Source organism: Platalea leucorodia (genome assembly GCF_965183815.1).
Source record: "Platalea leucorodia genome assembly, chromosome: 3".
NCBI lineage: Eukaryota > Metazoa > Chordata > Aves > Pelecaniformes > Threskiornithidae > Platalea > Platalea leucorodia.
The window spans coordinates 60233129-60250861 of NC_138825.1; the positions used below are offsets into that span (position 1 = coordinate 60233129).

Here is a 17733-nt window from a genome sequence, read left to right on the forward strand (position 1 = left end):
CCAGGAATGCTGAAGGCACATGTACCATACTGGCATTTTCTTTCGATATTTCTGTTTTCTGTAGGAGATAAGATTTCTCTCACTTGTAAGTCTGACTGCTTTTCTGTAGATCCTAAACATGAGACCAAGTGTCAAGATTTTGACAGAAATTTTGACAGAAAATATGCTATATGAGAAGCCAGTAGACACCCCCTTTCTGGTTAAATCGTTGCTTCTGTAAAGCGCTTTTCCCAGGCAATTATAGGTATTGTCTTCCAGTTTTGGCCTTGACCAGACTACATTAATTTATTGTTTTGAAAATACAGGGTGTTATACCCAGCAGTATACCAAAGAGCGGAATTTGAATAAAATTGTTTTTAAAAGTAGTTTCCAAGATTAGGCACCAGTGTTGTAAATTTATTTTCTTAAAATGGGGAATTAATTATTAAAACACATGTAACATATAACACATGCAGTGTAAGACAAAGAGTGAGAATTACCAGTGTCTTTTGGGAGAAGCTCTTCCCTGTAGTTACTCCAGATACCACCATCTTCCAACCTGGAGAACACAAGTTACTTAAAAACAGGCTAAGAAGTGGCATTGTAACAGTTTGGTTATTATAACACCAACACTATGTCTAAGAGTAATTTTCCCAGGACTTCGTGGTCCTTTATAATCAGTGTCTATTTACTTGATGTTAGGACTTTGTTTTGCTTGGTTTTAGTTCCATTCTGTAGCACTCTTCCTTCATTACCTTATCATGTCCCTTCTTGCTTTCAGTTCCTTTTCATGATCTTTGCCTATTTCTTTCCTTACATTTCCTGCAATGAAGAGAATACAATTTTCACTTCACTTTGGGCCCTGATTTTTGAACCTGTTAAACCTTAGCTCCGGGTCTCTTGAAGTGACTCTTTAGCTGAACACTTAAAACTACAAAGTTGGCTGATATGTCCTTTTTTTTTTTTTTTCTTTTTTTCCCTTTTCTTTCTTGTATTTTTTTTTTTCCCCCAGTTTTTACATGTGAGAAATAGCCTTGGCTCTTTTTGTTTGTGCTACCTTTTTTGGGCACTCAAAAAGCTGCCAAATGGAGTACACACCAGCACTTACAGAAGTAATATATTATATGTTTATGATTGTGCCATCTATATACTAGATGTACTTTAGAAATTCGGGGAGCACGGCATGTGTGTCAGAGTTGTTAAGCCTAAGCCAAGGCACTGGGAAATACGGCAGAAAGTCTCCTTAAAAAAGATAATAGTATTACAGGTTACTTCAGAGAGAGGTTGTGGCTTATGTATTGGTCTGCATATAAAAAAAGCAGAAATGATCATAATACCCAACTGAGTAAATGATGTTGTAAACCTCAGATGTCAGAGTAAAAATCAGGGAGAAATTACCAGGAAAAAAAAAAATCTGGAACCTAAGAAAATACACAAATGGTTACATTTGGTGCAATAACAATTTGAAAGATGGTTACGGAATTCAAAGGCAGATACAAGGCAGCAACAGAAGTGTGTAAAACATGTGCTTTCATGTAGAAAAGAGAGGAACAAAGCCATGAACTTTGCGGATGCTGATAGCTGGTAAGGATACCACGCTTCCCCTAGGGACGAGTTGGGGTTTTTAACTCTCTCCCTCCACGGCTGGGTGTGTGTCTGGCACTTGTTTGGTTCCCAACGTGTGAAGGTGTTGTATTGACGAGATGAGGTATGTAAGGAGAGATTGTTAAGCAGACAGGTCCGTTGCTGTGCACTCTTCATACCTATCAAAGAACAGTCATTCTAAACTGCCGCCGCTGCCTTTGAAAATGTCACCATTAATGTCCATGCAGTCAAAGGGCTTTGTTGTTAATTAGTCAACATTTATTATTGGAGGTAGCAGTGAAGTGAGGTATGTGACAATACAGTTTAATTACTGTGAGCTATCCTAGGGCAATGGCTGGATGTTTTCCTAATAAATCAATTGCTATTCTTATTTAAAAAATTAAAGATGTTTATTTTGTTTTTGTGAATAACACTAGTGTGCCACTATTGAAGTTGATTAGTGTGGAAAATGTTGACACTGGAACTGATTTTCTTAAAAAGACCCGCCCAAATGGCTTCGCTGTCTGGGACAGAATTTAAACAATTGTGAGAGTGAAATATTTGTTGAGTAGCCCTTGTGTTTGTGTTTCTGATTGACTTTTTGTTGTAGATATCCATGCACATTATTAATCTATTTCATTAATAGAGGCCCATCTTTCCCAATGTTACATTGCTGTTTCAGTTTGCATCACCTTGTAGAGATTAGTGTAGTGTCCAGAATGTAATCTGGAGTAAACCATCGGTGAGTATTTCCTGAACGTAAACTTGAGGCTAGAAGGCTCTTTCTGTTCCATTTGGTTTTCTTGGGGTGTTTTGATTTGTGATCGGAGCAGAAAAGTACTGAATCTCAGTGATTTAAAGGATCCATTGTGCATTGTCCACAACAGATGTTCTAAAATAACATCAGCATGCATATAAATGCAACTTGCAACCAGTGTCTTGTTCTTCACCATTTTTTTTTTCATATAAATTTCTACTCTGATTTCATTCCACAAAAGCAACAGCAAAGGCATTGTCAGGGGAATGACTGTCACACAGGTGAATGTTGTGTAAGTTAAATTGATCCATATATTTGATTGCTGTTGCCAATTGATGGCAAGTCCTATCAGTGGTTTTTTTTAAATATGATTAAATAAACAGTTTTCTTGACTGTGAAGGATTTAATGCCACAGTTATATTTGCTTTTGTACATGCATACGTGACTCTCAGCAGGCTGTTGGGATTGAACGCTGAGATGAAAATAAATATTTTTTGGTAATAAAAAGTATTCCTTATATGGACTTTTAAAAACCTCATTTGTTTTCCTAAACATTTCGAGAGCAACCAAATTCTGAAAGTACCATTTGTCATAGAAAATATCAAGTCAATAAGCCTGAATAGATGTGGTCATATCATGACATCATAGTCCTACAAAAAGCTGTAATTGTCATCATTATAAATATGTGCAGATGTGTCAGTATCTCTACATAATTGCTCAGTGTGGGTCCACGACAATGGACTTTGTAGTCCTGTGTTGTACTGCTACTATCGAAAGTAATTTTGAGTAATGCTGGCCCAGTTGGTTGAGTTGTAATGTGATTTTTTGACTGACGCAAGATTTGAATAGTGGGCTGTTGACTCTTCCCAGTCCTGGGATGCACGTTTGTGTGTGTTAAATAAAGATGGTAACATTCAGTGAATGCCTTAGGTTTGTATCTTTGCCCTACAATGCTTTACTTGAATGGGATGGACGAATTAGCAAGTGAATTAAGTTAGAAACTTGTGCTCGTTGGCATCTCCTAGTAATGTGACCTAGATATTTTTCCACCTGTAGACTTTTTGTCTTTGAGACTTGCCTTCACATTAAGCTTTAGAAAATGTATGTTGGCATGCAGTGATCCAGTTGAGCAAGGGAAAAGGAAGCAGTTGATAAATAAATAATAAATGTTTCTGAGATCACACTGCAAACAGGTGAGAAAAGCTGCAAACCGAAGGGCCAAGCTGGCCTACAAATGTTCCATGTAAAAATGCTTTTTTGTTCCTTGTAAATTATAAAGCTTTTATAAAATGTTGTGAAAGAGGAAGGAAAGCATTGGGGTCATTTTGTACGCAGTTTCCTGGAGTGTAGTGATTGAAAAATGGAAGCTGAGCATTTAGGGATTTAAGAGTCTACATGCTGTGCTGTGGAAAAGTAGAGATTTGACTCTTCGGTTCTGAGCAGCAAGGAACGTGCTTCAGTGTGGCTTCTGAAGGAAACACTCTTCATCTAAGAGACCATTGCTTATTAAAATGGGAAATGTTCTCAGTTTTGTTTTCATCTGAGATATCCAGCAGTTAATGTTTCTTAAGCAAGTTTTCAAATGTAAATTTTCAGGGAAGGTAAAAACCGAGAGAAATGTCTAAAGTATGATGGAACTTGTATGTTCTTCTGTCATCCAGTTAGCATATATTATTAGGTGAGCATTAATGAGACCACTGAGTCATGTTAATAGCTTGCTGCTTCCAAAGGGGCAGTATCTGAACTTCATCCTGGTTTTTTTTTTTTTTTTCACCCACTTTTGTGATTTTCCTTTGTGCCTGTTCACACAGCCCTTAGTAACACGCAGCCATTGTTAAGTCAGGTTTTCTCACTAAGCAATGAACGAAATAATTCCTTTTTTTTTTTCTTTCCTGCCAGTTCAGGGAACTGACCTGACTCATCAGCAGCTTAGACAATGACAGAAGGAAGCAGGATGAAGTGGCAGGAAAGGCAGCATGTGGCTATCGCTTTCACCGCTACTAAGCTTTTAGATTGGCTCTGTTATCTTGTGAAGCTTCACCCTTAGGATTTGGTTATGGGGGTGCTGACTATCCTCAGAATCATAGAATCGTTTAGGTTGGAAAAGACTTTAAGATCATCAAGTACAGCCATTAACCTAACACTGCCAAGTTCATGACTAAACCATGTCTCTGAGCACTACATCTGCCCATCTTTTAAATATCTCCAAGGATGGGGACTCAACCACTTCCCTGGGCAGCCTGTTCCAGTGCCTGACTACCCTTTCAGTGAAGAAATTTTTCCTAATATCCAACCTAAACTTCCCCTGGAGCAACTTGAAGCCATTTCCTCTTGTCCTATCGCTTGTTACTTGGGAGAAGAGACCGATGCCCACCTTGCTCCAACCTCCTTTCAGGTAGTTGTATAGAGCGATAAGGTCTCCCCTGAGCCTCCTTTTCTCCAGGCTAAACAACCCCAGCTCCCTCACCCATTCCTCTTGAGACTTGTGCTCTAGACCCCTCACCAGCCTCGTTGCCCTTCTTTGGACACGCTCCAGCACCTCAATGTCCTTCTTGTAGTAAGGGGCCCAAAACTGAACACAGGATTCGAGGTGCAGTCTCACCAATGCTGAGTACAGGGCGACTATCACTTCCCTGGTCCTGCTGGCCACACTATTTCTGATACAAGCCAGGATGCCATTGGCCTTCTTGGCCACCTGGGCACACTGCTGGCTCATGTTCAGCCGGCTGTTGACCAGCACCTCCAGGTCCTTTTCTCCAGCTCTCCAGCCACTCTTCCCCAAGCCTGTAGCATTGCATAGGGTATTAGAAGTCGTTATCCAAATTCAAAGTTGCTGATCACTTGGCAAAGGCTAGTAAAATAAAGTCACTGTTTCAGGTTTACTGACAGCTCTTGAGCTTTCTTACCTCTTTGGTTTTCTGTGGTCTTTACAGCAACATTTTTAGTCTCCATTTACCCATCTCCTCTTTTCATTGATACTTCACCTTATAAACTTTTCATACATTTTCTCAGTCTTTTTTGTTTGCTTCAGCTGTTGCTCTCAGACCCTGAAAAATTAATCAAAACTGGATTTCTCCTGCAGTCCTGATAAGTGTTAACCTGTAGTGAGGTTGGTGCTACAGCTAAGATGAATTAATGCTTAGCTGCTTCTGAAAGGATCATTTCATCCCTTCTCTGGCTGTGTGTTCTCACTGCTTCTCTTGGGCCAGCTTTGGTGTTTGTCTGATACTGTGATGAGCTGGTCTGGGGAGCGAGGCAACAGAAAATTAACCACAGTTTTAAATTCATCTGGCTCTGTCAACCAGCTCCCCGCAGGGTAAAATGAACACCAGGCTTGGCCTAAGGACGGAGAGCCATAAAACACACAGGCAAGAGATTGTTCACAGGACTACTAAAAGGGGAGAAGCTGGGCCATCTGTTCTAGCAGTATTCTCGATTAGGTAGATATGACTGTAACAGCATACCACATCCTGAAGGCAAATACCTTGCTGCTTTTGCTTAAAATTCAGTGCAGGAGGATGATCTATCCCAACTTTTCTATCCACAGGATGCTTCTATAGACAAACACTTCAGCCCTTGCAGCTTTCTTCCTCCCTCATTAAGAGTTCTAATACACTTTTTATTAACAAGAGTTTGTATTACCAATGTTTTGATTCTCTTCATCCGCCTCAAATATTTTTACATTAACCTTGTCACAAATATATGATTGAATACAGCAGCATGTTAACTATGCCCTATAAATTTAAACCAGAACTGCAGTCATCACCTCTAAACAGTCCATTATTCTTCATAACAATCAGTTGCATTTATATTTGCTCTGCATTTTAAGTTTACGAAGGCCAGAATTCCCAGTTTTTCTCAGCATCAGTAGTTTTTCATTTCTCAGTGAAGGTAAATCTTAATTTTGCTGCCAACATTGTTCAAGCCAAGTAAAGATGTCAGGCAGAGCTTCCTTTTCCAAATCATTGGTTGTTCAGTTTGCAGGCATCTGGTGTGCCAGAGGTGAACCTTAAGATACTGTGATATTTCTTCATTAATACTTATTCAGCCATGTCTTTTTGTAAGGAAGAAGAAACAGCTCTAGATTTAAGAGTTTATATTTAACAGCATTAGAAGTTTCTGCTTAGTATGTGTCTGTTCATTTTGCCAGGATTGCCTTTTTTCTCTTGCATTAACAACTAACCAGAGCAGCTCACAAGCTGTAAGGCTATTATCTTTAACTTGCATTTACATATTTGTGCTCTGCTGAGTAGAATAATCCCTTGCTTTTTAATATACTGTTTTGTGGCATATAGCATAAACGTCACATCCCTTTCTATTATATGACTGAGAAAAATGAGGCCCATTTTATTCATCATAACACTCATGTAAACCCTTTAATACTTCTCCTTTTCATTAGAGCTGATTCAGATTTAACACTGTAGCAGTGTTTTTCATATCCAACTAGCCTTTTCTGTCCATTTCTGCATTACAAACATCTTAGGTAGTTACTTAGCTTCACAATGATTGGTAAGGTATTTATTGAGAAAGCAGAGCCTTTCAGTTTACCAAGAAAGTTTGAAGACAGAAATTGGAGAGGAGTGACAAGTAGGTTAAAAATACCAAGTCAGTCTTTAGTAAGGAATATATAGGTATGTGTGTATATATATGTATGTGTGTTTATAGATAGGGATATGTGTGTATGTATGTGTTTTTATGGTTGTCTGCATTTATCTGAATCTATGAAATAGATGTCTACATATATCTAAGTATTGTTTCATGGCTAGAAACAGCTTTATGTCAATACAATTTGTAGGTTCCTACTGTGTCAGCATAGAAGAGGATGAATGTGTATATACACAATTCGTCTTCCAAAGACATGTCATGATTTTTTTTTTTCTCTGAAGCAGTAGGGTACAAAAGTACTCTAGGATTATGCTCTTTAAAAGGCTCTATAACTGTATTTTTCTTTGTGTTATTATTTGTTCATGTATTGTATTAGGTCCCCATTAAATGAGGTAAAGTGGTTATCAGAACATAAAGACTCATTCAGAAGCATAAATGTAAAAATAAGCACTGTTCCAATGCAATGTCAACTTATTTTGGGAATACAACTGTATTGCACTGAATAAAGGTAGTATCACCTACCCTTTTAGATACCAGAGTGTTTAGTTCTTGGTATTCTTAGCACTACTTGTTAAATCAAAGTATTTCTGAAGCCTTATCCTAAAACAGTTCGGTAACTTCACCTTGAATAGCCCCATTGGAATTTGAAACAGATTTATGGCAGAAACATGTGGTCCAAAGAGCTGTCACGCAAAACTGTTTAAAAGAACCCTGAAAGTTGGGTGAACTCAGAAATCTGTTGTGCATTTTGGTTTGACTTTTTTTTAATGAAGATAATTCTAAATACATCCTTCAAGGAAAACCTCTAATGTAGGTCTTGAACATAAAGTCATAGCTAAAATAAACTGGTATGCTTGGACAGATGTGCCTTTTTAGCATACGGCTTAAGGACTTCAAATTTATAGCTCGCCTTTCCTGTGGAATTACAAATAGTTTGATATTGTACGTCAGTGGAGGCATAAAAGTCACAGAAAACAAAACAGGATTTGGACAAGGATCAGAGAGTGAGAGGGAGTCAGCATGAGAGCATCTGCCTTATGTTATGATCTTGGATTTGATTAAAAAATTTAAAATTCTGTCATTCTGTCAATGTAATCTCTCCAAAGCCAAGTTAAGAAATGCCGATTCGTTTCCTGACAATTGCTCTGTTGCCATTACCCGGCGTACCGGGACGGGAAGGGCGCTCCAGGCTGCCTGGGGAGAAGCAAAGCGAACTGCTCCCTCTGCCGCTTCCCAGCACTGGGGCATCTCCCCTGTGTGGGGGACACTAGTTTCTGACCCACTCCGGCCTTTTCCCGTCTCCTGGACGACTTAATCTCTCAGGGAAATAAAGGGAAGGGGGCTGGCTTAGTAAAAAGAAGAGGGAGCCTGTAGTGCAAAGGGTAACAGAGCGTTCAGACAACATCTACCGATTTTTATACCATGTGGTTTACAGAAAATTCCTGCAAGAATGAATAGATTATTGGGGAAAGGAAAAAAAAAAAAAACCAGGTATAAGCAAATTTTACAAGACTCTCTGAATCTTAACACTTGGAAAATGGCTTATGTGAATGGTTTTGCTATTTTGAATGGTTTTATATGGCAGTGTCAACTCTAAGTGGAAAAATAGGTGGTCTGGAATGGAGAATATTTTGAGCGAAGCAATAAAAGGAAGTGGGAGAGTGTAAATATTTCATATACCATAATGGATGGATGAGATGATAGTAAACATAAAAGTCAGAGGTGTGATCATGACAAATATAAAGAAAACAACATAAAAAACTCCAGTTCTGAGTAGAAGAGTCACTGGAAGAAAAAAATCCTTATTTTGAAAAAATAAAATCCAGTAGAGTTGGTACCGCTGCATGTGACAGTGGATAAATACAGGCTTATTGGTCTGACTGCACAATTTCTCACAATAATGCTATTAGTTTAACAGGAGCTCACCTCAGCCATGCTTTGATTTCTTTAAAAGCTGTAAGGTTTCATTAAAATACTCCCTTTTTCTTTTCTATTTTTTCCTTTCTAAATAAGAATTTCTCTGTGGCTAATTTGCAAATGCCAGTTAAATCATGAGTTTTAATATAGTATTCAGAGAGCTTTTTTCAAATAAACAGCATTTTATTAATTGTTTTCCATTTTTTTTTCTTCTGCCTCTCATTTCAGAACGGTTTGATCACCACTGTCCCTGGGTAGGCAACTGTGTGGGGAAAAGAAACTACAGATTTTTTTATATGTTTATTTTATCTCTGTCCTTTCTGACAGTCTTTATATTTGCATTCGTTATCACCCACGTCATCCTTCGTAAGTATGCTGGTGAAATCAGATTACGTATGTAGCCATTTGCTTGAGTTTTTTATTTTTAAGTTAATCTTTTATCATTCAGGGTTTATTTATTTATTTATTTATTTGCCTTTTCTCTGAAGCTTCACAGTCCCCAGTGAGTCCCATTCTGGTCTGTAGTAGACCCTGGTCATGGTAGTCATTGATCTAGTGCTGGCTTTATCTTAACATGGTGTTAATTTTTTTTTGTCCTTTTATGGATGGTTTATTGGAAAAGCAGCACACATACTGTGTGTCTAAGTATACAGATAGTATCATTTTCCCAAAGAACTTTTGTGTGCCTTTTTAACTGTAAACATGGGTTACTTGCCATCCAAACAAAAAGGTAAATTGCTAGGAAATAGATTGGAGCTATTTTGTACTTTTTGTTGTTTGCTGTTTAGTTTTACATCTTTTTCTACCCTATTTTTAACACAAGTTACTTTCATTTGCATAGACATTCGGAGAATAACCAATTTATAATGGAGTGAATCAGATAAGCTATAGGAAAATGAATATTCATGAGCTTGATTTTTATTTGTATTCTGGATTGGGTTTGAGGAGAGTATTTTCAAGACTCTTTTGGGTAGGTTTTTTTTTTTCACACATGTAACAAATTTTGTTACCTCCTATATGATGATGATGATCTAATTTATGGCGATAGGTTATATGACTTGTCTTTAAAGACCTTTTGTATGTTGTGGGGTTTTTTTTAACCTACTATCATTAGGAAGCTTAAGAGCGTTCTATCTTTTCACTAATTATATAGGATATTGCCTTGAACAGTATTTCTTTAATCATTTTGGAAATGTGATCTTTTTATTCCTTTGTATTCCGTATTGCAATGGAAACCTGACAGAAGTAGTAAGTTCAGTTTATAACACATTTATAAAGCTAACTTGATAATGGCAATATTTAGAGAATGCTTACTGAAAACTATGCCAGATTATGCTCCATTTCCTAAATTACTTACACTGTGCAGGGATGAAAATTTGTATTTTAAGAAACAGAACTTCTCCTTTTACTTGTGCTTCACAAAAGAAGGATAAGAGCACTGAGCGGCTCTCCTGTAGCTCAGAAATCTAGCACATAGACTAGAGCTAGGGGCACTTTTAATTTTGGGGGAGTCTGGATCAACAAATTGTTCTCACTGCCAGATACAACATTTCTAATATTAGTTGAAAGAGCAGAGAAAAGATGTACTTATTATTTAAAAAGGGAAAAGTAATTATTGGAAAGAGGACACTTCCATTAATACTCAAATCCTTGAAATGTATTTGGTCATATGTGAGCATATACATGCACACTTTTTATATTTAAGAAGGAAGCATGAGGGCTTTTTCTGTCATCTTGCTTTGCTACAATTCAGTAGTTGAAAACACCAGTCTGACAATATAAAGCTGCTTTTGAAGCTAGTCTACCTATATTTCATAAACAATACAGTGGGGGTTTTTTTGCAGTCTTCAGCATATGAATTACCAATATTATGCCAATATTTCATGTTCTGTATGTCAAGTGGAGTTATCCAGTGGATTTTAACTTTGCAATGTCCATACCTAATTCTAAGTGTGAATTAGGCAAAGAACAGAGAAATGAATTGTGCCTCTGTGTGGTTGAGCAGCACTTCAGCACTATGTAGGTGTTATAGATAATGTATAGTAAATGTTAAATGCTGACTTGTTTAAGTATATCAGCTGTAAAAACTTGTCACTATGAAGGTTTATCTAGCTTCGATGGGACAGGAAAAACCTCCCGAATTCTAGAGACTGTTTGGTCCTCAAAGGCAATGGGAGCAGGTATGAATTGTGATTAGTTCCTTGATGTTTGTTTGCTATGTTTGAGCATCAAGCCCAGTTTTCCAATTTATCTACTATAATCTTGACTGTGTCCAAAAAAAGACTTCTTTACAAATAAGGTTTCTTTATCATATCAATCACTCCACTCTCTCTGTGCCTAACCATGCTTCTAGAAGTCTTCATATCTACCTTTTTAATAGTTACCGCTCAACCATTTTTGTTCTGTTTTGCAGCCTGCAGGCCTTCAGCTGATGCTAACCATTAAGCAGCATTCTCAGTTACTTAATCTGAACCTTTGCAATTGGCATAGGGGGCTTTGTGTTAGTGTGCCTGAATAAAGTCTCAGTTTTTAGACCTGGGACTGTGATCTTCCTACAGTGTTTCAGTCATCCATATGTATTTCCACAAGTTCTGGCAAAATTCTTGATTCTAGAGGAAGTCCTGCTGACTTAATCAAATCCTGTTCTTAGCTCTTCTGAAGATGATCCTAGCAGGATTACTTTCCCATCAGCAGCACTTTATTCTAGATATCCTGTGTTAGACTGAATGCCTTCTGACAATATCCTTTTAGGAAGGGACTGACGGATATTTATAGCAAGTTGTAGGCATTGACCTTAAAAAAAAAAAAAAAAAAAAAAAATCCTTTGTGGTTCATCTTAATAGGGAAGTTCTTTTTCTGCCCTTGTTGATCACATAGGAAACCTGTTTTCTTTTTTTTATAATATCTCTTGATTTAGAAAAAATGTTGAAATCTGTTTCATTTTTAATAAATCCTGCAAACTGGCATTTTTGTAATTTTTAGTGGGCATAAGTGGTGACGAGATATGAGATACATCTTAACTTTTTGTTTTCTGCAGCACTACTTTTGAGGCATTCATTGGAAATTTGCCCTTTCCAGGATTAAGAATGCTTGCACATAGTATTATTGAAGATGATAGAATTACTTTGTAAATCAGATACTTCACAGGTGTTGTCTTGCGAGATTTTATTCCATCTCCCCAAGCTTAACACGTTTTTCAGTAGTAGTGCCTGTCTTCACAGTTCCCCAGCTCTGTTTGAGGCATCAGTATTTCAACTTTATGTCGCATTGAGGAACCTTCCCCTTCTCATATATTGGGAACTGCTTGGAAGAGTGCGACCAGCAGTAGGGAATAGAGATCACACCTACCTGCTGCCATTGCCATTAAGGATCCTAAAAAGAGTAAGAAGGTAGGGGGAAGTTCCATTAGTCTTGTGCCTTGAGGCTAAGAACCAATTATGAGAGTCTGAAAAGGCTCAGAAATACAAGGTAAGTAACTTTCCCTTTTTAATGGCAAACAGTAAAATTGACCAGGCACGTCTAGAGAAAATATATGTGTATGCACACACATACATATTTTTTTTCTTTTTGTTTTGAAGACAAAGTTGGTCTCTCTTCATACAAATCTTCAGATGAATTTAGCTAAGGGGAAATTTTTTGCTGTGGGAAAGACTTTCATCCTGATGCATTGAAATCATTTCAATTATAAAGTAAAATGCAAACTGTGTGCCTTATGTGACATTGAGTCAGTTTCTACAGACTAATTTACTTGTTGCATATTTATCAGAAAATTGTCAAATTGCCCTTTTTAATGAATATCTCATGGTTGTGGAACGCAAGTGGATACTTCTGCATCTCTAGTTCATTGAAGCATGCTACTCTTGAGCTCTTTTTAGCTGGTAGATATTCTCTTCTTTTTCTAGAGGCAACAAGCACCTATTAGAATAACCTTCTGTGCAGGTGCAGTAGGAGCAGGATTATAGTCTAGGGAACTTTGGTTGCTTCCAGAACAAAGGACGGAAAGTCGAGAATCTGGATTTATAGTATAAATTTTTCAAAGTAAAGAAGTTGCTTTGAAAAATAGTATTTCAAATGAAAAAAGTAGCTTATAATTTTTTGTTTCCATATTAGGTCTGAAAAGAACAGGAATAATCAGAAATCTTGTTCATTGGAAAGTATGCATGCATCAATTTGGTATGACTGAGAAAATATCCTGCAGGTGTTAGACCTGATAACTTACCCAAGGTTTTTTTCTGATGTTGTTGCTGCTGAGCAACATAATCCCAGATTTATATTAGTAAATCTATTCTGTGATTATTCAGTTGATCTTCAAATATTAATTGTGTTAACGATGCTGAAAACAACCTGCAGTCCAATTTCTTACTCAGCTGGTAATTTTGGGTTCTATTTCTATAGGTTCTCAACAAACAGGATTCCTCAATGCCCTGAAGGACAGTCCTGCAAGATATCCTTTCACTGAAACAAATTGTAGATCTTGTTGCAAAATAACATCTGAGATTTTTTTTTGCTTGTTTTCTTGCTATTGTTGGATATGTGCATTTGGGACTTTATCAGTTAAGGATTTTATCACTTCCTGTACAACAGGATTTCTCACCACGTGTTGGAGGTAGGAAAGAGACTGTAGCCTAGGGTGGTTTTTATTCTTCATCTTTTGCAGAGTAGTACTCTTGACGAAGGTCTGTAGTTTCCATTTGTGATGGAAATATGTTCCATGTATTTGTGGTGGAATTCATAAATATATCTCACAATATACCCATGCTGTGGTTTCATTTAAAATACTAAATAATTCTCCTTTTACAACAGAAAGTATGCAAAATGGCTGATTCTTGTCAGGATAGAAAAAGTATGTTGTGGAACAACTGAAACCATAAGCTGTCCCTGAAGAGTTCAATTCCTGAAAGTATGTATTCTTATGTTTATTTACTGTTTTTAGAGAAGTCATTTTCAAGTATCAACTTCTGTTAAGTTACGTAAAAGTATACAGATGTATACACAGGGACTGCTATTGTTGTTCAGCCTGGAGAAGAGAAGGCTCTGGGGAGACCTCGTTGTGGACTTCAGATATATAAAAGCGGCTTATAAAAAAGACAGACTTTTTACCAGGGCCTGTAGGACAAAACAAGGGGCAACGGTTTTAAACTGAAAGATGGTAGATTTAGGTTGGCTATAATGAAGAAAGTTTTTCCAATGAGGGTGATGAGACACTGGAACAGGTTGCCCAGAGAGGTGGCAGATGCCCCATCCCTAGAAGCGTTCGAGGTCAGATTGGATGGGGCTTTGAGCAACGTGATCTAGTGAAAGATGTCTCCCGCCCATGGCAGGGGGGTTGGACTAGATGATCTTCAAAGGTCTCTTCTGACCAAACCATTCTGTGATTCTATTCTGTAAATACTCTGAATTCTTTTTGTCACTTCATGGGAGCTTTTTGTATATTTTCTGCTCAGTGAGAATGGAAAATATTCCTTTTTCCTGTCTGAAAGCAGCTAACATAATGGAAAAATGGGAAGTTGACATAACTTCTGTTTAGTTTCTTCCATACATTTCTGTCCAGATGGTAAGCTTCCCGCTCCTTATGTATATGTTTTGAATGGTTTGTGTCTGAATAAGTGGTTTGCACCTCTCACAAAGCTGCTATAAAAAGAATTCTTTCCCATACTTCTGCTGGGGAAAAGTCTCTTGTCCATTGTGCCTCACACAGTTTGCTCTTTTCCCCAGAAGAGTAGGAAGAAAAACCTCTTAACTCTGTCATTTGTAGTTGTGCATAAAGGCAGACCTCTCTTTCCAGGTAGTTTTTCCAAGTATCAAATTCTGCGGATTCTACAGATACAATTTTTCATGTGTGTGTGTTTGTGTTCATCAGGTAAAGTCATTGAGCTGTAAACTCCCTTTTTAAGCAAAGCCAGTGTTCAGTTTGGTTTGGTTTTGTTTTGTTTTTTTTCTTCACAAACGATTTTTCAAAGCACAAAGTGTTCTGAATAGCACAACAATAGCTTCCAATTAAAACAATTACAATAATTTCTTACAAAAGATGATTCTTTCAAACTATTTTCAAACTGAGAATCGCTTTCAGTTGTCCTTAAATCAAAAGGTAATTGATTACGCATTTGAGGATCCTTGTACAGGAACAATGGGCTGCTTATTCATAATTTTTAGTCAGAGATGTGCTGATTTGAAAGGCTCAGTAGCACATCTTGTAGAAATGGCCTGGTTTGATAGTGATATGTTGGACAATTTAATAGCTTGGTTACAATCCCTAACAGTAAAAAATGAAATTGTCCAAATAATATTGGGAATACTGCTTTGGTGCAAGCCAGTCAATTCAGGCACAGAGAACATTGCCGTAACAACCCTGTGTGAGAGATACCAAGGGAGTGTTATACCATATTATGCCAGTAAGTTATACTTTCTATTGCTTTTTTGTGTTTGATTTTTAATTAATGGACTCATGTTTAATTAATGGAGTCATGTTAATCTAACATGAACCACCCCTGCTGTTCTAGAGATCTTTGGATCTTGGTGTGGGGAACTGGAAAAAGTCCCTTTCTTGGGGAAAGAAGTCCCTTTCAGTTCAGAACTGAGAGAGGTCTTGAACTGAAAGGAACTCTCTTTTTTGTCAGTAGGAATTACCGTGTGGAGGAAGAAACTCGCATTTCAGGACCCTCTTGAGTCTAATCATGGTGAGGAACATCCTGTCAGTGGTGTGCTCAGTCTCCTGATGAGGTTACAGGAAGCCCTTCTCCCTCTCAGGTTCCCCTTTCTGACCTGGGGATTCTTCCTCTTAGTCTTTGTGTGTAGGTTCCACCCAACAGTGCTCATCTACAGCCGTCCTTACAATTTCTACCCTCTCACAGCCAAGTTAGGTGGACTTGTACTGTGCGTAATGTTTTTGGGCTGTTTCCTTCTTTTACACCTTTCTGAACCCTCTGCTAACAACAGAGGGTTGTTATCCATCTTTATCCATTCTCTTTCATTCTCCTTGCTTTAGCTGTGGCTGTTGCACAGTCAGCTGAGACCGAGCTCCTATCTTGTGTTGGTTTGGCTCTCCACATAGTTTGAGGAGGAGATGAGAGGGAGAGAGTAGTAAACATGCTGCCCAGCAATGCACTTTGGTCATCCTGCTTCTTTTGGAGCAGATTTCCTCAGAATGCAAATGGCTCTTTTCTGGCTTTTAAACCACTCTGAGTGAAGTAGGCTCTAGAGGAAGTTATACAGACAATTCAGCTATTTCCCAATTCGTTAGGTGAGAGCAGACCTGCAATACAAAACTCTTCACTGTTAACTAATGTTAGGATTATTTATCGCAAATACTTAATGTCCATCCATGCATTTTGCAGTCTGTGTCTCTGTATAATGGTGAGGAGCTGTCATGTTTCTCTTCTATTGATAGGTTCAGCGATAAGGATGGGTTTGTATGTTTCAAGGCTGTGTCCTTGTTCTGGAATATTTTGAGTTGATGTTGTCTTGGAAACTGACTTCACTAAAAGTTGGCATATGGTTAATATACAGATTATTTTTATCCTATTCTTTTCCCATTGTCTTGTTCCTACTGATTTATTATATCTGTTTTCCTAGGAACCAAAGCCTTTTCTGCTGTTGATTCATGTTCCCTAAAAAAAATTTACTATTGAAGTGTTGTGGAAAATAACATTCTCGAAGCAGATGTATTCTGAGTTCATGGCTATTGTGTGTAAATAAAAATATATATTAAAAAAACTATGGCAGGAGGCCTTCTACAGAAAGTTGCTTTTTATGCTTAATTATATAAAGTTTAGAAGCAACTTTATTGTCTTATTGCTGAGATGATGACTCTTTTAGATTTAAAGGAATGATATAAACTGTAGTAAGTATGCAACACTGAGTGCTGACTGACTTTCCTAGTATACCAATCTCACTTTTAAAGCCTGGTTACTTCTTTATGGCATTTGGGTTATGCAGTTTATAAGGAGTGAAAACATAGGTAGTCTGAAAAGTTCTAGTGGTGCATGCACAAATGCATGTGCACACCTTCGCTCCCCTCTTGGAGGTGTGGGTGCTCTTGCTGTACGTGTACCTGTGCTGCTACCTACAACACGCAGGTGAGAAAGCACCCACAAGCTCACATACGTGTACCTCAGGTGCAAGTCCATATATGTTGCACCCCATACTGGCAGCGTGCTGTCTGGGTGCAGACTACTAGCAGCGTTTGACAGGGAGGATGCTCTGTCTGGGCTAGGCAGATGCCAGCAGAGTGACTTGTCGCTGTACCAAACCAAGTTTTGGCTGCTGCTGTTCCCACTTCAAGTTCTCTTCTGCCATTTTTTGTGATTTTCTTACAATTTGGGCTGATGCCTCCTTCAAAAAGTCTTCTGGTAGTTCCTCAGCTACTGTTTAATAGCAGCACAGTGAGTTGGGAGCTGATAGTCTTCTTCCTTAACACGATGAGTTTGGGGCAAATGCTGCTGGGTTTGGAGTATTCAACCCCACCCCAGCTATTTACACTCACAGGCTTAACATGAGTTTTATCCAGGCTATTTGCCAAGGCTGGGCCATTCAGGCACCCTCACAGTTGTAATGTAGAATATATCCAGTTATTAGAGGGACTTGAGAGAACAAGTGGACTTTGTATTTTACTTGGACTAGTGCACTTTGATGCTAGTTTTAGGATCCCTGTCAGCATCTTAACTTCAGTAACAGAAGAAGGACAGGAGAGTCTAGCAGTTAGAACATACGACTGAGATGCAGTTTACTCAGTTGTTGTTGCTATACGTATGAGCACAGATCTAGAACCCTTAGTCCTGGCTCCAGACTCCCATTGTGCACTAAATATTTGTACAAACATATCTGTTCAGTCTTTGCTATTTGGCTAGCCTTGGGTTACCTCGGTTGTGTTTGATCTTTCCCTAACCCCATCA

At 38.1% G+C, this 17733-nt stretch overlaps 1 protein-coding gene across 4 annotated transcripts in view; it reads left to right on the forward strand.

Annotated features, from left to right (window-relative positions):
* The window catches only part of ZDHHC14 (zDHHC palmitoyltransferase 14), a 114163-nt gene that overhangs the window by 80428 nt on the left and 16002 nt on the right, over positions 1 to 17733 (forward strand). For all 4 annotated transcript variants that reach the window (XM_082305375.1, XM_082305377.1, XM_082305376.1 and 1 more), the window contains exons 4-5: positions 9071 to 9208; positions 13238 to 13286. In XM_082305375.1, coding sequence (XP_082161501.1) covers positions 9071 to 9208; positions 13238 to 13286 — 187 coding nt within the window. The remainder of the gene's footprint in view (positions 1 to 9070; positions 9209 to 13237; positions 13287 to 17733) is intronic.